The 22,410-nt window shown below is 45.6% G+C and overlaps 1 protein-coding gene across 4 annotated transcripts in view; it reads left to right on the top strand.

Annotated features, from left to right (window-relative positions):
- LOC126535271 (protein O-mannosyl-transferase TMTC1-like) overlaps positions 1-22,410 on the top strand; it is a 98,641-nt gene that overhangs the window by 25,034 nt on the left and 51,197 nt on the right. For all 4 annotated transcript variants that reach the window (XR_011895659.1, XM_072289187.1, XM_072289188.1 and 1 more), the window contains one exon: positions 21,887-22,064. Coding sequence is in view for 3 of the 4 variants with exons in the window: in XM_072289187.1 (XP_072145288.1) it covers positions 21,887-22,064 (178 nt within the window). In the remaining variant the exon portion in view is untranslated. The remainder of the gene's footprint in view (positions 1-21,886; positions 22,065-22,410) is intronic.

The following is a 22,410-nucleotide window of genomic DNA, read 5'->3' as shown; positions in this document are numbered from 1 at the left end:
AGATGGATTGGCGAACCTCACGTAGGCTTCAGCGAGCACTACCAACGTCTCTCTCTCTCTCTCTGTGTGTATGTGTGTGTTCGCTTATTTCGCCCTATTCATTCCACTTATTCATCCATTGAAATTCATTTCTTCATAATGCGTCAATCTAATCCTCTTGGTATACCTGGGACTTTTTCCACAGAACACGCGTACGTTGTGATACTTATCGTTATCTGCACCCCATTATGACACCCCTGAGATGTGAGCTTATTCATGCAGTGCAGTTTAAAGAAACGACGGTACGCATCGCTTCCTTTATACTAAATTGGGTGTTCGGCAAACAGGCTCAGCCTCTTCAACTCGAAGTGAAAGGTTCTTTTACCAAGAAGACCGCTCCATTCTAAGACCATCACACTTTAAGTGCCGAATTTCTCCAGTCGTCACATAAATATGAATTTACATTTAATGTACAGCCTGCGAATTTCAATATTCTTGAGCGAAAAGAAAATAAATAAATTGTTCGGTCTTCTCCTGCGCTGCCACGTGAACGATTCAGGTTCCCGACCGCGTACCTGCCCCCGGGGATCCCCAGTACAGCTCTCAAAGAGACTTCACTAAATCGGCCATCGTATATTCCTAGTACCGTTGACAGTACGTCTGCAAATTCCTGCGCTTCATTGTATCGACCCAACGGCAGCGCGGTGCTCCAAATGCTACTGAACCGCACCAGATAACGTCTGTCAACATACCAGCACTGCGCCCAATGCAATTACTTCGAAAGAATTCTGTGACCGTAACGAGGTAGAGCAAACAGGGTTGGACAGCACAGCCTCCACAAACACGGGTCTTATGAAAGGGCGCGCATACGCGTACCTAGCCTGCAGAGTAGTTCCTCTCGCTCTGTGCATAGATGCGCGTTCTTGGTGTTTCAATTCACGCGTCACGTACCGTTTTTATCGTAACGTACACTTTGAGATGCTTCGGGAAAACATCGCGTTTGCGTTTAGCATTCGCAATCCATTCTCGTCAGATGTATGTAGTCGCAACTTCGGAGCTGAGTCCACATTGTTGTCCGACAGTTTGCGCACGCTAGTCGCCGACCGGTTGCGTTTCTCTCTGTCTGTGTGTTCCCGCAGCCACCGTACAGGGCTCCATTTGCAATTCCTGTCACGACACGGACCTTTGTCTGCGCAGTGCACACCGCGCTCTCTGCTGCTCGCTACCGCCACTCCCGAAGAGACGCAACGAAAGCAAGCGAGAGAAAAAAAAAAAGGAAGTGATACTACGAGAAGCAGTGAAACTTTCTTTTTAGTTTATTTCATGGTTGAAAACAGAAGCGCGCGGCCAGACGCGCTAATGCTTGCCGACTATGCATGGCCACAAATTGCGGATTTAGGTGTGACAAAACGTGAATTGAAATGCTTTGCGCATTTACAAAGCCGCTGCTGCGTTTAGGCTGCTATCTTGCTCTATGTATCTTACGTTTGTTCTCTGCAAGACTATGTTTGCTTCGTCGTATACTGACAGGGCAGAGGCGTCCTGCTGACGCTTTTACGATTTCATTGAAATGAACTACAAGCAAATCTATTTTTATTGTAAAAGTTTCGTTTTTACTGCAAAAGCTGATTTTCACTAGGTCTCCTGGACGCTTCCATTGCAGGCAAAATATGGACATTGCGGCACCATGCTTGCCCGCTTTGGCTCAAACGGCCACCCATTGCTGACACATGTCCATCTTTATAGGAAGTGAATGGGTTTGTACACTTTCGCTGCCTTTCCTCTCATGCTGGAAGCAAACGTCAAGCATTGTCTTTGTGGTCGTAGGTCGTTTTTTGCTGCTGGCGAAGTCCGCGATGGTGGCCCGATTCGGGAGTAGTGCAGTCTACAGTTCCCATGCACATGTGCCGCTGAGTACGCACCATTGGATAAGCCATAATGCCATTATGTATGAACTGTCAAGGTCACGCCATCGTCGTCTCGGTCATTGTGACACAATCGTCGTAATAGTGTCGTCGACACACCATCAGTACCATCGTCGTCATATAGAGGTCATCGGATTGTCGTCATGGAGTTGTCGTCACGCCGTCTTCGTCAGCCCATTTTCGTCATAAAATGGCCTCTATACAGTCGTCGTCAGTGAGCTGTCGCCACGCCACCGTCGTCGTACAATACCATTGTAATGCTGTCCTCGACGTACCGCCTTCATCGATCGATTGACCTCGTTCCTTCTTTGAAGTTCCACATTAATCATACTGTCGTCATTCAGTCGACATTATGACTCAGCCATCGTCGTCATACAGTCGTTATCATGCATTCGTTGTCATACAGTGGTTGTGATGTCGTCATGGTCGTTCCAAGGTCGTCATTGCAGCTTCTTCATCCGACTCTGGTCATACGTACCGCTACCGTCACGCCATCGCCTTCGTACAATCGCTCTCATTCATACGCCGTCACACAGTCATCGTCACATCACATTTGTAATACACTCGTTGTAATCCGATTCTCGTCATGCCATGGTCGTCACGCTGTCGTCGTTCGTCGTTATAGTATCCTCATCATTCCAGGACCGTTATTCCAGTGTCTTCATCCCGTGGTCATCATAGCGCCTTCTGCTGCGGGAGCATGTTCGGAAAGCTGGGGGCGCTCAATCATCTGAGATCATAGTTGTAGTTTAAACTACAACGTTCGAAGACATCCTCTACACCGGAATGTCATGGAAGGAACGGGATCTTCGGGCACCCAAGCGATCGGGAGCTAGAACGAGATCGGCAGCGAGAAGGCCTCGCCCACGTCACAGCTAACTATCTACTGGGTCGGTCCCGACCACCGCTGGTGTCAAAGGGGCAATATTCAGCAACAAGCAAAGGTAAAGCTTTGAAAAAATCTGACAGTATCCATCTCACGATGACGGCCCACGGTAATGCGATTAGGATACAGAAGCAACGTAGCGACACCCCGTCCTGCGCCGCCGAAACATGTCGTCTGTGTGGCGTGTACTGCAGGGACACTTTTCTCGTGCGCGTCTCTCTGGGCACGCTGTGCCATCTGGCGACGCCGCCGCGAAGTCAGTTCTAGGTCCTGTGCGCGGCGTCCCAGGTTGCACTGACGGCACGCCAGTGCCAATAAGCTAATTGAAGGGCTCGCGACGGCGAGTATGTTAGATTACGTAACATTAGTGCCATCGCATGCAGAAGCGCTAGCATGTCATTTCAACCAGAAGGTATGCGTAATTGGAGGCTTAAGAGAGCACGTAGCACGTGTGCGAGCTTGACATAGCATTCACGCAAATCCACGGTTGCGGGTTTACGTAGAAAGTGGAAAAGAACCGGAATTTAGGTATTGAACAGCATTCTACAGCTTTGTGTATGTGTTTGCAATTTGCGTGACAAATGCTTTTGACGCGCGCACATTCTCTCATCACAGATTGTTTGATCTTCACGATTACTTATTCCTGACGGCAGAACTGAAAGAGACAAAGTCAGCAGTAATGCGACCTACTACTCATTGTGCACCATTACGAATTCAACACTTCCACACGACACCGTGTCTTTTTGCAAACCTCGAGTTCTTATGGGACGTAAGGTGTTGCTAGCTTTGAGGTTCCTTAAACTTTCCGCTGCGGTTCCCTCGGCGTGCGTTTACCAAAATAGCAAGAAACTACAGGAAGAGAAAAAAAAAAAGACCAAGTACATAAAGACTCCAGCACCACCCACGTGGAGCGTAACAAATGAATACAAGCAGCATGACAAGTTGCCGTGACAGGCTATGACTGGCTCCTCGAGGAACTCGTCTTGGCCGGAAATGATCGCGTTGCTTGGCGCCAGCGAACATTGATGCCGGTTCCGCAATTGTATCTCCGCCCGTTTCTTGCAGAGTGCCTTAGGTTCTCTTCGCTCACAGGCGTTTCTGATGCAGAACGTAGGAATGTAAAAAAAAGGAAAGCAGTGGGACAGTGGAGGAGAAGGAGGAGGAAGGGGAAGTGCACGGCACACTAAATGTGTGTCCTTGCTTTTTTTTTTTCTGGCACCCAGATGCTTCTGTCTTTTGTACAACTGTAAAGCAAGATGCGCTGCAGTCAGGAGGAACAGAAAGAACGCGCAGAGCTCATGCGTGGCATTTCCATTAAGGAATACAAATTGAAACACGTGCCTGCAATTTGTATAATTTAATTCCAGCGAAAATGGGACTCAAGACACGCGAGTTTATGCTTGCTAGATATCTTATTACGCCGAATTGTTCGAAGCTCGAGTCCTGCGTTAAAAGATTTCCCTGGAAGCTCGGAACTTGGCGAAGTCCGCTCCTTGGCAAGAGAAGCTTGTGATGCAGACGTAACTGCACCGAGTATCACGTTCATGTCATGGACAGTGTCTGATAATGCCTATGCGAATCTCGAATTGCTCTTTGACGTAGAACAAAACAAAGAGAAAGTATATATAATTGTAACAAAGTGGCACGTTGGGATATTTTCTTGGGATTCAATATTCAAGACCGGTGCGATGCTAAGAACGACATAAAAGAAGGCGGGAAAACTCACGCGTCCTGACGCACAGCTGAATATTTATTTTGAGATATGTCACGTCTACAAATAAACGAAACTAAGTGGTGAAGGTGGTACCTTACTGGGTCTGTTGAAATATGTTTAAATGTACCTTCAGTCGGGAGTCAGCGCTTGCATCTGCCTGCCTTCTTTGTCGCCCTTGCTGCCAGCCCTGTCAACTGTTGTTAAGATTGACCTGAATGAGGGATAGTGTACGGAAGTTCTGCTATGTTTAATTACATCTCAAAACATCAAACGAGATGCTGGTGAAACCTTGAACAAAAATGTTCCCAACTTTAGTTTCTTAGTAGGAACGCAAAAAAGTTAACTTTTTCTCACAGCTCTACAAGGACGGCTAGGCATTAAGTGGAACTGCAATGTTCGAGCAGATCTTGCGACTTTTAACGAACAAGGAATTGAGTGGCGGCGTAGCGTTCTTGCACGACGTGGGTGAACACCACAAATAAAATTCTTGCTCTTACGCATCTGAAGATTGCTTCACCTGTACTTTATGAACAAAGAACTTTACAGTCAGCGTGTGTTCACACTTTCGACATGCGTGCTGGGTAACTAATAACATTATCATACCAAATTGTGTTAGCAAACAAGTATTTGAGCTTCGCTTTCAATGTTGAAGTTTTTTCTTGTCAGAAAGATGAGGGGAGCAAACCTAACCTAACAAAAGCGCATTCAAAAAATTTAATTACCTACACGTTGGCCTGAAAAATATCCTTGAAATCCTTGTTGCATTTCCGGTGTAATTTTTTCACAGTACGAGGGACGCTAGTTACTAATCGTTTATTATTTTAGAATCTAAAACGTTTTCCTGCTCACAATACACAAGTGGCCCTACATCTGCTGCCGTTGCTTACAGACACGCCCACTATTTCGAAAAACATTCAACATAATCGCCTGGGTATTGAGACGGGTATTTCGCGTTATAGACTTTGATCACTGTGTTCCCGCTTTGGATTGAAGCATCATCGAAAGCACTTTTAACGTTCTTTACAGACCCTGGATTCTATGAAATACTTTGTACTTTGCCTGATGTGATTGTTTTGTGTATGTTTCCTATCTGTGACGTGCACTGGGCTATAGTAGTATGATAGTTATGCCTGGCCTCCATGCAAACATCTCCATAGCATTCCTGTGAACAACTAGTGTAGGAGATACGAGAAATGCACCATTATTTGATTGCGAAAGGGACGACGTCGTGTCTCAGCGGCTGCTGGACCATTGCGGTATCTCCGGCAACGACCTCGCTGACGAAGCTGCTAGGAAAACACACGAAGGAGCAACCTTTGTTTCTGTGCCTTTATCGCGGACTGACGCCGCCCAAGACATAAGCAGGCTAAAGCATCGTATGACATCGGAGAAGTGGCACACACCTGAGTTCAGCCGACATCGATTACATTCCCTCGACCTACCAAAGCAACTGCGGCTGTTACCTGGGCTTCACCGAAATGAGGAAACCATGCTGTGCCGCTTACGTTGGGCGTAGCATTCGCCATTGGATATACGTCTTTCATGGGGATGGCTGATAGCGCCGAGTGCGATGCCTGAGATGTCGAGGAGACTATAGAACATCTACTGTGCTACTGCCTACCTTTCGAAAATGAAGGATATGACCTCTGCACAGCTCTAGATCAGTTAGATAAAGAACCGTTCCCCTTGGACAAGAGCTTGGGACATGGCCTATCGCAGCTACAAAGCCCGCAAAAGCGCTGCTGCGATATTTGCAAGCTACCGGATTGAGTCACCGTCTGTGATCCGGACTGAGTGACCGATCGATATCCGCAGTGAACTTTCTCTTCTTCTTTTAATCTTTCCCTCCCCTTTTCCCTTTTCCAAGTGTAGGGTAGCCAACCGGGATCAGTCCAGGTTAACCTCCCTGCCTTTAATTTACCATTTGCCCTCTCTCTCTCTCTCTCTTTCTCTCTCTGTCTCAAACCGCATCTCTTTAGCCTCTGCACCGCTGCATGACTTACGGTAATCGGAGCGTATGAAGGGAAGCCTGAGCGGACTAAAGAAAGCCAAGTGTAAAACGCGGAGGCATAGCGTACATTTTTGCATAATACTATACGTTGCACGTGCCCGGCACCTTTACCGCCGCCGTACTTGAAGACCGGTGCAACCGCCCCCAAAAGCGAGGAGGAATAGGAGATTTGGTACTTGAGCCACAAGGCAGACTTTTTTCCCCATCTAATCAAGTCGCGGCTTCAAGCGAGAAAAAAAACAGAAGAAAGCCGCGTGGTTTTCGCTTGGGGACTCAAATGCACACGTGACGGCGGTCGGCAGACGACGTCATAGTTTGGGCAGTATCTGAGACCACAGCGGCGGGGACCACGTAACTAGGGTAGGGTACAAAAGATGAGGGAGAGAGTGGTCATCCTCTCCCTACTCTACGAGGGGTTCAACTTCACCGCCCCCGCAGCAAGCCGGCCCATCGCGGTATCGGCGCGTAAATCCCCATAATTTACGTTAGGCCTGCGACCCACGTTCACGCATACACAAGATGGTAGTACTTGCGTTCTCTGCACAAGTTTACACAAGCGACGTCGTACGTGGATACACGAATTATTGTGTTCTCTATTGACTGCGAGGCAGAAAATTAAAGCGCCGGTAACTGGCTACGCGCGATATAAAATGAAATGCCTAGATCTTGTGCACGCTGCACTGGTCCAATAATTGTATGTCTTGCCGAGTGTGTCCGTAGTTGGTGTGAAACGCTGCTCATGCAATGTTTCGTGACAGCCTTACTTGTGCACGTGGGAGCTAGAGCATTTCTCTTCGTACTGCTCGCATACCGATTGCGATATGTTAAGAGCCCTTGGCGATCGAGATGACAATGCAGCCCAACGTATCACGATAACACGCTTCCCGAATATTCAGCGACAGTCCCTGGCATCTGTCCTAGCGCACCTTGACAGTAGACCATTGTCCCTCGACACGATTTTCACATGCCGCCGACAGAAGACATCGCAGGTGAAGGCGACAAAGGGGACTACTTCGTTTTTTGAAAGAGACTGGATTGGACAAGCGGCTGTGAGAGTGATGTCACGTACCATGCCAGATTGATGGACTCCAACAGACGATGTGTGTGTGCTGTGCTATGTGCTCTCTCTCCCTCTCCCCCTTCCCCATCTTTAATCTCCCACATCCCTCTCCCATGTGTAGGGTAGCAAACCGGTTAAGCTAAACTGGTTAACCTCCCTACCTTTCCTTCTCCACCTTTTCCTTCCTTCCTTCCTTCCCGAATATGACACTCGTCCTTCAAAAAGAAACTATTTCAGCGCACAAATCTTGCGTAGTATCTTTCATACTGTGCCTCAAGCTCCAAAAAGACGTCTATAGTTAGGCAGGTCTCGAAAAACAAAGAAAAAGAAAAGCTTGGCCAACCGCACGACGTTGCAACTGCAGTGACGCAGACGACACTGCAGCTTCGTTGAAGCAGATGGTGCCCTAGGCTGTTGTCGCTAAATGATCTGCGTGGTAAATATATGTCATCTGATAGATCGCATTAACGAAGTACACACGGGCGTTCCGAGACAACAGGACGACAAGATGGCTGCACCTCTTTCGGAACCGCTAACGCGCTGGGGCCCGGTACCACCCGCGATGTTCCCGCAGTCCCATCATCATCATCATCATCATGATCACCATCACAAGAAAAACGTGGCTTCCGCTTAACGGCACTAGAAATACTGGTATGTACAGCATGCAAACGGCACTCGGCAGTGAAGCATCAGGCAATGAAGTGCTTTTATGAATGCGTCAATGCATTGTTTCGTATCTATGCATGCCGGTGCATTGCACTGCATATCTATGCATTGTATCCTAGTGCGATTGCATAGCGTCATATCTACTGCATAGTTTTGTTAACCTCATTTTGGTCTTTACCCTGGCAGTATTGTAACAAGGTTTTGATTTAATGGCTTGGAATCAGCCCCTGTAGAATTGGCACCATGACCAAAGTGAATTAATACAAAGAAGTTTGGGTAGTGCCATTGCAATGAAACATGACAAGTATATACCACCGTCTCCAGCTGAGCGCAACTTCTGGTTTATGAGGCTAGTGACTATATGTGTATTTTATTTCCTATGGATCACGTTTCGTGGAGCTTCTAAAGCACGTGTTTATATAGACTGCATAGGTAAATGTGATTAAAGCAGGGGAAAGAGCTAGCTTAGAGTCTGCGTGCTGTGGTTTGCAAACATAACACATTCCGTCTTACGTATACCTGCTGCGTTCATTGCTGGCCTACGCTCTGTGGTGCCTTCGAAGAATGGCGAGTCACTATAATTGTAAGAGTGGCAAACCGAAAGTCAAAACCGTAGCACGTCCTCAATGCGAATTGAGGCCGCAGGCGTAGCGTTCTCATTTTTCTGATGGTGATGGAGGGAGGGGTGGGGGGGTGAGGAGAGGATGGACCGAGACAGCACCGGCTGGTGGGGCATGGGTGATCGGTGCATTGTATGTATTGTGCTGTTACTTGCCGAAAGTTTGTACCGACGCGCAACTCTGAAGAAAGGCTAATTAATAGTGCCACCACTTCTGACTCCACAGACTTAGTCGATCGAGGAGAATCACCGATTTGTGGCAGTTCGGTGAACAATGCAAAAAAAAAAAAAAAACTGCACGTCTGCTGCAGCTGACGTCTTCCTCGACAAGGAGGGCGGTCGCAAGAGCCCTCGTGATCTGTGGGACACGCCGTGTCCCCAGGGACGAAGGCACTGACTCCAACGGTTCGTACGAAATGCTGAGCTCAGACGTTGCCGATTGGCCTTTTCTTTGGTTTGCCTATCTCCACGTTTATCGTAATTCTTGCCGCTTTTACGTTCATTTTGATACCTTCTTTCTTTCTTTCTTTCTTTCTTTCTTTCTTTCTTTCTTTCTATATTGGTGGGCTAACTTTCTACAGGAGAACTACTCCTTCCGTGCTGGTCCGTTAGCAATTGTGACATTCTTCTTTTTTTCTCTTTTTTCCTTTGTTTTTTTATCACGGGTTACTGTTTTGACCCTAAGCGCTGACTGCGTCCGGTGGGGTATGACGTTCCAAGATTTGAAATGATGTATCAGCTCACGTCTCTCGTGACGTGACGTGACGTGAGCTGACACATCATTTGTTGAAGGATGGAGATTTGCTGAAGGATGGTGGTCAGATTGTTCTAGAGAAACTGGCCACCCTGTATACGCAATGCCTCATAACCTCGAGCGTACCGGAATCTTGGAAGAACGCTAACATAATCCTAATCCATAAGAAAGGGGACGCCAAAGACTTGAAAAATTATAGACCGATCAGCTTACTGTCCGTTGCCTACAAAGTATTTACTAAGGTAATCGCAAATAGAATCAGGAACACCTTAGACTTCGGTCAACCAAAGGACCAGGCAGGATTCCGTAAAGGCTACTCAACAATAGACCATATTCACACTATCAATCAAGTGATAGAGAAATGTGCAGAATATAACCAACCCTTATATATAGCTTTCATTGATTACGAGAAAGCGTTTGATTCAGTCGAAACCTCAGCAGTCATGGAGGCATTGCGTAATGAGGGTGTAGACGAGCCGTATGTAAAAATACTGGAAGATATCTATAGCGGCTCCACAGCCACCGTAGTCCTCCACAAAGAAAGCAACAAAATCCCTATAAAGAAAGGCGTCAGACAGGAAGATACGATATCTCCAATGCTATTCACAGCATGTTTACAGGAGGTATTCAGAGGCCTGGAGTGGGAAGAATTGGGGATAAAAGTTGATGGAGAATACCTTAGCAACTTGCGATTCGCTGATGATATTGCCTTGCTTAGTAACTCAGGAGACCAATTGCAATGCATGCTCACTGACCTGGAGAGGCAAAGCAGAAGGGTGGGTCTGAAAATTAATCTGCAGAAAACTAATGTATTGTTTAACAGTCTCGGAAGAGAACAGCAGTGTACGATAGGTAGCGAAGCACTGGAAGTGGTAATGGAATACATCTACTTAGGGCAGGTAGTGACCACGGATCCGGATCATGAGACTGAAATAACCAGAAGAATAAGAATTGGTTGGGGTGCGTTTGGCAGGCATTCTCAAATCATGAACAGCAGTTTGCCACTATCCCTCAAAAGGAAAGTGTACAACAGCTGTGTGTTACCAGTACTCACATATGGGGCAGAAACCTGGAGGCTTACGAAAAGGGTTCTGCTGAAATTGAGGACGACGCAACGAGCTATGGAAAGAAGAATGATGGGTGTAACGTTAAGGGATAAGAAAAGAGCAGATTGGGTGAGGCAACAAACGCGGGTAAACGACATCTTAGTTGAAATCAAGAAAAAGAAATGGGCATGGGCCGGACACGTAATGAGGAGGGAAGATAACCGATGGTCACTAAGAGTTACGGACTGGATTCCAAGGGAAGGGAAGCGTAGCAGGGGGCGGCAGAAAGTTAGGTGGGCGGATGACATTAAGACGTTTGCAGGGACAACATGGCCACAATTAGTACATGACCGGGGTAGTTGGAGAAGTATGGGAGAGGCCTTTGCCCTGCAGTGGGCGTAACTAGGCTGATGATGATGATGATGATGATGATGATGATGATGATGATGATCAGCTCACGTGTGTGTGTTAAAGCATGAGCAGTGTTGGTTTTCTTTGTACTTTGAGTTGCTCGCAAAGCGGTTCTTCGGGTGGTATTCTGCAATGCGTTATTTAGATAGATGGCATTTTTTTTATTTGGCTGTTTAACTGTATGAAAAATAACAATCATGCAATCGCCATTCATAAAGCTATATAACAGTCATTGTTGATTAGACTTAGCAGCATTGCTCCGTAAGACAAATGTTCAATGTGGAACAGTCGTCCGCATTTTCTTAGTGCATTGTTGAACAGCATTAGAGCATTCCTTTGAACTGTATTTCAGTGCAACAGTACTAAAGAAACTTTGAAAGCATGTTTAGCGCCAGGGCTCCGGTAACGCGGACTCTAACACGGATCATAATTGTAGTTGGCTTCACGGGCAAACGGCAATTGTCTACCCAGAGAAAGCCAGCTCTTTACACATGACTGTGCAAGGTCCTAAACAGAATCGATATCGAGCGTTTTTGGTGCCCTGGTGGTTTGCTCTGTGGCCCATAGTGCCTCTGTCTTCACTTCGGCTTATGTTTTTTTTTTTCTTCTATAACCCCGGAAGTAATGTACGAGAACCTAGCGAGCTGGTCACTTGTGTCGCATTATGTGGGGGGGGGGGGGAGGGGAGGGGAAGCATCAAACAGAAAAAAAAAAAGCGAGAAGGAAGTGATGAGGAGAAACTATAAATATACCGTGCAGGTCCGTGGTATGTGAAGTGCTCGGAGGTCAGCCTTCGATATGGACCTCGTCGTCATTTATAACAAGTGCCCGGGGATTAATCGATGCCCTCGGAGCGAACATCTACGCCATCTCAGGAGGCGTTCTTCCTCTCTCTCCTGTCCCTCTCCCCCGCTACTCGAAGGAGCGCGATAGGCTTTTAAGCGCCAGGGATTCGCACAACTGAGTGCCTCTCAGGAGTGCGGGAACGTTGAGAACGTCAGTACGAAAGGAAAAGTCCTTCAGCCTCGAAATATTAAAGATCGAGAATGTCCGGAAAGCAATAATACTAAAGTAAGGCTATAGTAAGTAAAAAAATAAATAAACACATTCAAAGGATAACTAAAATGGTTTAAGAACGCCCGTAGGGTAAGAAACCTAAGATAGGAGCACCTGAATTTTTGCGCATAAATTGGGCATAACAAGAAAGCTCTTTCTCTATTAAACGACACCAAGAATTCCAAGAAGAAAGAAAACAAAATGAGAATCAATAGTTTCATATGTACAGAAACCACTATATTTAATAAACGATTGGCGCGTGGCTGCATTAGTTATTGCAATTCGTTGCCGCTGATTAGCTAATGAAATAATGCAACTGAAATTTTGTGTTCTTAAATTCTTTATGCGTTACCGAAAACATCCCGTGTACTTAGATTTAGGTGGTCGAAATTTCCGGAGTCTTCCACTGCGGCGTACCTCATAATCAGAAATTGGTTTTTGCACGTAAAACACCATAATTAAAAAGAAACGAGACCATGATGTCATTTGTAATCAAGGGGCGTTGAAGAACACACTAGTCGAGTGCATATGACCAGTAATTTCTCGGCAGCGCTGTTTCAGGCCTAGATAGTAAACCCATAATGATATATCCAAAAGCAAAGAAACATATATGATAGGGCAGTTCAGACAGCCTTTACGGAGTTACCTTTTCTTTAGAACTTTAAAAGTAGCAACTTTTAGCATGCGGGAAATGCATAGACATATTCGCACGTCTGGCTCACGCAGAACGCCCACTATTCTCAGAGAAGAAACGACCCCATACTGACTCTGCAGATCTATTTTTGGCGCCGACAACTCTAAGGATGCAGACACTGCTTGGAACACCTTTGAGTGGAAGATCTGAGTCTCCGCTTCAGAGGGCTCCTAGGTCTCAGCAGGGCGTGTGCACTTGATAAGGCACAATCCGAGTAAACTGACTCCGAAGCCTCTAAAATGGAGTGAAGTAAGGCATACAGTTGTGTCCTCCTCAAAGAATTTACCAGTGCTTTAATGTTTTTAACAAAGTAGAGAGAGAGAGAGAGAGATGCAAATGAGAGAAAGGCAGGGAGGTTAACCAGACTTAAAACCTCCGGTTTGCTACCCTGCACTAGGGGAAGGGAAATGGGAAGTAAAGACGGAAAGAAGAGCGTGACAAAAATAAAAGCGTGAGAAAAAAAAATATGAAAAGGGATGAAATGGGGTCATTATAGTCTTTCTAATAGGCCACTGTCACGTAGAAAAGTCAACAAAGCCTTGACCGACTTTTGCTGCGACGACAGTTCACGTCGGCATTCCAAAACTGACTGTTCTGAAAGTGGCCTGTCGTCAAGGCGTGCCAACGTGGTCGCTAGTGACAGCCGGTGCGCGCTGTATTGAGGACAGTGGCAGAGCACGTGTTCGATGGTCTCCTCGCCGCCGCAGTGTCTGCAAGCCGCGCTGTCGTCCATACCGACTCGGAAGGCGAAGGATCTTGTGTAGGCGACACCAAGCCACAGTCGGCAAAGTACTGCTGTTTCTAGTCGAGAGAGTCCAGATGGGGGTCGAAGTCGAAGGGATGGGTCCAGTCGGTGTAGACGTGTATGCTTTAAGCTTGGTGTGTTCCATAAAGTTTTGATGGCTTCATTTGCAAGCACACGAATTTTCGTTGCAGCGTCTGTTCTTGAGAATGGAATGGAGTCTTGCAAGCCCTCCTCATGTGCAGATCGTGCTGCTGCGTCGGCAAGTTCATTGCCCACTATACCACAGCGGCTTGGAATCCACTGCAACGTGATGTCGTGTCCTTGCTCGACGAGGTGGTGAAGCAGCAGTCTGATTTCTAGAACTAGTATAACAAAGTAATATAGCACTATGCCACTCTACACCGTCCCCTACAGCGCTTGACGCCATCCCTCACAACTACCTCACGCAAGTCTTGTATCTCCGTTGACAATGGCATCATCGCGCTTCGGTGCTGTTAGGAAATGCCACTTGCGCTCGAGTTTTAAACGGATTGTAGTAAGGTACCTTGGCAAGCATATGAAGTTGACAACAGTAAGTGTATTACATTTTACTTCCACATATATCACGCATATATTCGCGGGCGTTGTTTATTATTTTTACTGTATTAGTAAGCTATAACATTGTTTACAGGTAAATAGGTGCTGAAGAGTTAAAAAAATGAACATCTGAATTTTCAAGTATTTTGAAGGACAAGGAGCAAAACAATAATGCCTTTTGTTTCTTGGGCTGGTTCTTCTGTTGTTTGCTGTTTTCTTTACCATGCTCCGAATGGGCGACAACGGCGCCGTCATGCCTTTGGAGCTGTTGTTGATGCTGCTGTCGCATCCTAAATTACCATGTAAATGTGTTTTTATGGGTTTTAGAGTGCGACTTGAGAGACATTTTAATTGACAGCTGTTTTACAGCTGCCTGCTACACGCAATGCTTTCAGACGGTTAGACAAATACCTGCGATATACATTGCGTAGTTGGCGTGTAGCCTAAAAAATCAGTGCGAGTCCCTTGCCAAGGTGCGACAAGTAAGCATGAATGGGGAATAAAATCATGCGACATATCGCCTTTAAACTTTATGCACTTGTAATAGCCATAAACCTTATATAACGTGTTCACTATTCCTAACTGCAGTCTTTGGCACATTCCTTGCTGTATCACAAGAGGCGTACTACAGCCCAAAGCGTATACTTGCACCCTCCCTCTAAAATGTTTTAGTATGTCTCAACGACAATCCAGCAATGCCGGCCTACAGGGTACTCAAACCATAAGGCAATGAAGGCACTAGTAAGCTTCGCACGTTCAAGTGACACATTTAAACAACTAACACTCTCCCGCCTCTTCTTTCGCACATGTGCTTTCGTTCTGCATTTTCTATCCACTTTCCTATATGATTGCACACATTTTCCGGTGTAGGATAGCAAACCGTATGTTTAGCAACCGATTTACCTATCGGTCTTTCTCGCGTCGATGTCTCTTCTTTGAGGCATTGTTGAAGACCAATTTGTAATATTAATATTTTAATGTATAATTGTTGTCCATCATATCCGGGTTTCTCTACGACACTGACCTCACCAAAATATGAAACAGTTTTTGTAGAAAGCACCTCCAGGAGCGACATGAACTATCAGATGTCACAAATGAAACTATTGTGAACGCATCATTCAAGAGTTGTTTCAGCACATAATATTCCAAACGAAGTTGTCAAGAAGTGGGTCGAAGGAACTGTATTCGGACAGTTATCAACACTTTTCTTTTGCTCATCCAAGCATGGAATGTAAAGAGCCTAAAGACAGGCACCAACAAATACGGTGCGAGCGGGAAATGAATCGAGAAACCGAAACGGGAAAGCGACGATCGGTTGTTTCCCACGCGTCATTTATTTCCTTGAGTCTTTCAATGTATTAATGGACGTCCTTGCATCCTAGTTTGCAAGTTCCGGAAATAGGCTTAGTTTTAAAACGTACAATCATCGTGGAAACGATTCTTACACCAAGTTCTGTTTTGGCATTATTTTCTATGCGGCTCTCCTCTCTCCAACATAGAAGAGGTTCGGGCTAAAGGAAGTGTCGTTTCCAGTCAAGAGCCCAGCAATGTCACCCGGTTGCCTAATACCTTGCGTTTGCATTACACTTTGATCGCGTATAGTAGGGTTGCTCTCTTACGGCTGTTTGAACGATGCTTTCGATCTTGGGTCTCTTTCTCGTGTTACGCAATTAGCAAGGAATATGAAATACACCTTCTGTAAAGGATGCAGGAAGAAAAAGAACAGCCCTGGCTTATACAGAGAGACCCTTCGTTTTTTCTGTTTTCTGACACTCTCGGTGGGTCACCACTCGAATTTGCGCCATCTGTTCTTTTGAGCGAGGAAGATTTGCCGCACATGCATTCGCTGCTCGACTCCTTTTGAGGGGGACTGACACTCGACAAAAAGAACATGTAAATACATCGCAGAAAGTACGGGGAGTCTGGCCTCCGCTGATAGCGCATGAACGACGTAGAGTAAGAAGAAAGAAGTCATCTCAAAAGATGAAAGACATCATCTGCAGGAAGCATAATTCTCCGAAAAAAAAAGGACGGTTTCTTTGAGCAGGCCGGTCTTTAAGTACGCGAGTTAAAGGACGTGAAATATTACCTCAGAAAAAGAAAACGTATACGTAGTGAAGAGGGCAGTGGTTTACATATAAAGCAGGAGTTACCGGTCTTTTTCTTGCAGCTGACTTTCGTCACCTCGGCACCGATACGATTCGCCAGAAAGGTGTAGAGGCGAGGCAGTTGTAAATTTTTTTTCTCTATATTGTGAGTCTAAACAGAGCACATGTTTTCACATTCAGGGCTTCAAGAATGACTGGGAAAGGAAAAATATTTTTCGGCGTGAAGTGCTAAGAGAAAGCGAGGGAGAGAAAGTTAAACGGTGTGGGAAAGGCAGGGAGGTCAACCGGAGAAGATTCTCGTTTGCTACCTTGCACTGGAGCAAGGGTAAGGGGAAATGAAAGGCGGAAAAAAGTGCGGAGAAAAAGCAAAGACAACAAGAATAAACAGAAGAAGTTGGGAGCGTCTAAGAGAGCTTGAGTCCCTCTAATAGGCCACTCAAAGGCAAAAACTTCAAGAATGCCTCCCCTGCCTTGTGGTGTGACCACTATACAGTTCGCCGTTCCAGGACTGCCTGCTCCGAAAGCGGCCAGTCGTCAAGACGTTCCAGCGTGGTCGCGAGGGACTGCGTGTGTGCGCTGTATCGGGGACAATGACAAAGGACGTGTTCGGTAGTTTCCTCATCGTCGCAGTGGTCATATGCAGCACTGTCTTCCCTTTTGATGCGGAAAGCAAAGGATTTTGTAAATGTGGCATTGACCCACAGTCGGCAGAAAACCGTTGTCTCGGGTCAGAAAGAGAAATTGAGTGAGAACGCAGAAGAGGGGCAAGGTCGATAATACATCAGGTGCTTTCATTTTTTTTTCACAATTTATCAAAATCCCCTGTGGCAGGTGGCACTATTCTAATCGTTGACCTGGATCACTAGAAGAGATAGATATTACCTAAATGCGAAATTGCATTTCACAATAGCCTAATCTACAAAATCCCATTAAGCTTTAAACTAATTAGGCTAAGGCCTGGCACGCGTCTAATTGAACACCGAAGTAGTCTTTTGTAGTTGCCTGACCACTCCGTGCCTCTTGAAATTGCTCTTATGAAATATTTTTCACCGGAATTAAATGTTTGCCATATAAATAAAGCAGATTCTAACGCACGGTGTCGTTTCTTTTATGTGCCTTCACTTGGTGCTTCTCCATAGCGCTGTTCCTGGCTGTTAAAGGATAACCAGCTAGCCGATATTATAAATTTTATATTATGGGGTTTTACGTGCCAAAACCACTTTCTGATTATGAGGCACGCCGTAGTGAAGGACTCCGGAAATTTCGACCACCTGGGGTTCTTTAACGTGCACCTAAATCTAAGTACACGGGTGTTTTCGCATTGCGCCCCCATCGAAAGGCGGCCGCCGAGGCCGGGATTCGATCCCGCGACCTCGTGCTCAGCAGCCTAACACCATAGCCACTGAGCTACCACGGCGTGTAACCAGCTAGCCGCTGACGCAACGCAACATATATGTGCTTCGTCGGACATCTGGCACATACCATACTGCAGCAAAATGTATTCACACTCATTCCCTGCACGTTTCCCATGAAAACAGAACGTTCCAAAAGAGACATTGAAATACCCCCAAAAATGTTTATCTTCTATTTGAATCTGCAAAACGCATCGATGTTAGCCCGATCAGTGACATGAAAAAAGAAAAAAAAAATGTATTTTCCCGGAACATATCGTAATTTGTAAAGGCAAATATACAGTCCTATCTGGACGATGCGTATGCACTTCTTTTGCTGTAAATCACGCGTCGGATACGACTTCAGCCAGAGACCTTGCATCGGTTGGTCTCATCGCACCATGCTTTCAATGAGAACACCCAGTCACGTGACAAACTTCTTTTTCCTCTTCCCGTGTTCCTGCTACAGAACTAGAAGTGATGCTTTCCCTCTCATCCAGTGTAGGATGCAGGCAATCAGCCAGATACGTTTGTACTCACTACCGATACTCGGCAAGCTAAAAGTTTTTTTTTGTGGTAGGTTGCCTTCAGGCAACAGTTGTCCATGAAAGGCTAAGTGCGTGTCACATCCGTGGAACAAGCGTCCTTGAGTGTCAGCTCTTTCTCCAGTCGGGGTTCTTACCACTGTTACTCTTTGTCATTCTGATTATCGTTTAAGTAAAGGGAACATTATAATCTCCCCCCACATAGGTTTCATGAACTAAGCGAAATATATTTGTAAATGTGTTCCACTTATTTGAACTTAAGTGGAAAGAGACGGGAGCAGAGTCTAGCTCAGCTCCTGCTGGTCGATTGCTGAAATTAAGCATTTGATTTTGAGCAACAAGTTGCACTTGCACATCAATGCGCATTATAGACATATATTGCGGGAACGCACTTGATTTTCACATTAGAATTTAGCGAGAATCAGCTGTGCTCACGTATGGTATAGGTGGTAAATCTGGCTGACATGGTTTGAATGTATCTTATGTCTCTCCATAGAGTACCGCCCAAATGTAGAGAGAAACATGAAGCAGCTTGTTGGATAAATTTTACTGCGTCGAAGGCGAAAGGGGGCGCCTTAAGTATAGCGTCGACAATTATTGAAATTAACAGAAAGTGCTTGCACTTATCCGCACGCAGGTGGCATTCTCCTATCACAAAGTTATCAGCATATGTATGCAGTACGCTAACGAATGAGGGAATTGAAATATTCAACTTACCCTCAAACAGGGTTTCTGATCTGTAGAAGCCATGTGTGTCGCTTTCTGTTGCGTGAATTTTAAATATAGAGAAAAAGGGAGATTTGCCTTGGCACACAATAGCCGAGCAGCTTTTTCCTAAATTACTTCAGATTTATGCGGCCTTGTTGACGAGCACCGCAAAACAATATTCACTGCGCTGTTGTTACTCACATGGCAGCCTTTAGCACAAGTTTTACACGACTACAAAGACAGGAACGGTAATTGTCAGTTGCTGCAAAATTTGTGGCGTGGATTCAGCGCAAATGCACAAGGGGCAGAAAGAGCCGATACTGCTAGGGCTTGCTTTTCTGTTGTTGTTTTTTCTGCTTAAACGTAGCATGAATTCCACAACACAGATGTTTGATTAGTGGCGGGCTGAATGAGATGCGAATTGGATTCTTCATCACTTCACCTAAAAGACCAGCGCACTTTTGGTAAACTTCAAATCAGCATTGTAAGAAACCACGAACCTCTACGACATGTGATAGCGTGGTTTATGCTCTGGACAGCAAGGCTTGATGAAAGTGAATGCCGGCACTGGCTGCAAGCCTTGCAAAGGTGCCGTCATCATCACCCTATACGCATGTGCGTGCGTTCCCATAGAGTTTTGTAGAATTCCGTATTTACAATCCTATACTGCACTCACTGTCAGAGAGAAAAAAATTCATGCCTGCAAGTCTCATCGTAGTAAACAACTCCTGGGGAAGTGTTGCACAATTTTTCAAACTACGCCACCCGACTAGTCTTGCAAACAACAGTGGTCCTTGCTTTGAAAGCCCAGATGAATGCGATGCTGTGCGGACAGTGCCGGACCTTCCCATCAGAGGTAGCCGCGCCGTTTGCGTAATGCGGGTTGCCGTAATATAGGCGCTGTTTGCTTACATATCGTCAGGAACGAGGCGTGGGACTCTTCACTACTCCGCCTTGTTTTAACACCGGCCTATCGCAGTCCCTGATGTGCGTGGTTTCTTAAAATCACGCTGCGCTTCATTTCATCGTTCCCCGCTCGTGCTCAACACAGCGTGCGCTTGCTGCAAGTAACAGCTCCTCATATCGTTAGCTGCAGGTGGTTGGTAGACACGTGATTGTCTACTTCGCGATAATCAGCTAGTAATGGTGAGCGGCGCTATAAGAGCGAAATGGACGCGGTGTAATTATTTCCCTAACAAGTTTCTAATGTACGGGGCCTGTTTATACAGCTAGCGCTTGTTCGTGCCTTCTTGTAGCCTCGTCTACACTTTCAGAGCCTATAACAAAATAACTATTTGTTACGCGTGACAGCCCGCGTTTTTCTGTCAGATGGTATCACTCGCGCACAAACACGGTAGAAAATAAATGCTCGAACGCATGGTGCTATAACAAGCGCGAAACTTCTGCGACAGTTTGCAGAATTGTAGGCCTTGTTAAGTCCTGTTGAAAACCAGTTTGGCCTTGCTATATCAATTATACATACTACGACGTAGCTCTGACAAACCCGACCGTTCCTGCTCTCATGGACAAAGGTATACTGTTGAGTCACGCCTCTGTAAACACCATGCACGAGGCTAAATATAGCTTCGTTTAAGTCAAGCGTGGCGCGACCTGGGCGCTCAAGTTGCTCAACAACGGACACAGCTTCAGACAACGAACAAGGCAAAAACAAAGAGCAACCTAAGGAAATAACAAGACAAAAGAATATAATAGAAAACGTACTTGCACGAGACAATCAGCCTAAGATAACTGTGCTCCTTGTGAGCCTAACATACATGCCAAATTGTTTAGGTTTCTTGGCACTTCCAAATTATTTAATATAAATCGCAGTAACAAAACTGTGATAGTCTAATATCAACATTGTACGGCTTTTAAAAATTTGTATATTAAAACAGCATGGCTGTACAAAGAGGTGTTTCGTGCTCTAATATAAAGTGTTTTCTTTTTGCCGGGCGAACTGTAGCTTACGTAAATAAAACCTGCTTTTCGCATCCAATGTGAACCAAGCTGCAATGACAAATAGGAAGGCTTCATTATAAAACGTAGCTGCAGTATCAGTGAATTCCATGTCACGACAATTTTCTTAGGGAAACGGTTGAAATGCCGCGCGTTATAGCCGTTTCTGATAGCGTCTTTCTTTTTTTATTGATATGATATAAAGAGATGTTGACGCACAATTTAAGGCGCCGGCTACTCCTTATCTCTTGAATGGTTCCATCATACAACATACAGGGTACAAGATTACATATGAAATAATCTTTTCACGGAAGCACCAGGACTTATCACGCAACGTTTTCACAGAAAGACTATGACGTAATAAACACATGGTACATACAATATACAAGGTAAATGTCTCCACAGTTACGTAGATAAAAGTCTCAAAAATACAAACGATATTCTCGCCTAATGACAGAGTCTCTAGTCAGCGGGTGATACATTCACCGTGTAAACGCACCATCACGTATAGTCACAGCAAAACAGTCAACATAGCATAATTCACAAATACATGCATATATGCAGCGACAATGAAACGAAAGGAACAATAAACGCGTTAATAACGTCCAACAATGCCGCTGTCTTCAAGAAAGGTCTTTAGTGCTCTTAAAGCACTCTTCTGCAAAAACGTTGTTGACCAAGGACTCAAAAGTTTCTTTAAATTGAAAGGTCTGCGGTCTAATTTTATTAGGGTTGATTTAAGTCGGCATCTTGTTGTGTCGTGACGTGGGCAATCTAGAAGGAGGTGATATATATCTTCATCTATAAATCCACAATCACATTCGGGGATTTCCGCGCGGCCAATTCTGTCTAAGAAATCCTTTGTGTATGCAGTACCTAGTCTTAATCGATGAATAAGGGTTTCTATAATTCTGTCTAATGATTTTCTATGGTTCTGTCTAATGATAACGAAAATTTGAATTTAATGAACGGATCATTATGGTATAAGCGGGAGCTCTTGGAATTCTGGTCAGCGTCTTCATCGTTTCTCTCACAGAGCCAACTACTTCGCAAACGGACGCCAGGTGCGCGGCTACCACGTGGTAAACGTAGCTCTGCACTGCGCATGTTCGGTGCTGGTGGCCGTCGTCGCCCGCTGCGTCATGCGGATAAGTGCCATCCATGCGTGCTTCGCGGCGATGCTCTTCGCTGCACATCCTGTACACACTGAGGCTGTAAGTGTTCGTCCCTTTTTTTTTTTTTCATTAGGCTGTAATCTATTTTCTCCAGTTCTGTGTCCCTCCCGGCTCCACGAGCTAACTGCAAGTTGTGATCTTGCACCACTTGCGATATTGTCCCTAGGAGCCACGTTGAAGCAAACAACTTTGTCAAGCATTAACAAGAAAAAAAAAGAAAGCAGTTACACTTGGCATTGTTTGCAAACGGCTGAAGAACACAAGCAGCATTCGTATAATTTGTTGTGCCTATAAGTGGCTCACACCGACGTTTCCAGATCGCCCGCGAAACGTTCTCAAAGTTAGCGGAATTAATTATCCGGTACGCTCCCAGTATAGTCAGCAT

Source organism: Dermacentor andersoni, chromosome 7, assembly GCF_023375885.2.
Source record: "Dermacentor andersoni chromosome 7, qqDerAnde1_hic_scaffold, whole genome shotgun sequence".
Classification (NCBI taxonomy): Eukaryota; Metazoa; Arthropoda; class Arachnida; order Ixodida; family Ixodidae; genus Dermacentor; species Dermacentor andersoni.
Note: the sequence above shows the minus strand (reverse complement) of the source record. Positions and strands in the feature narration are given on the sequence as shown.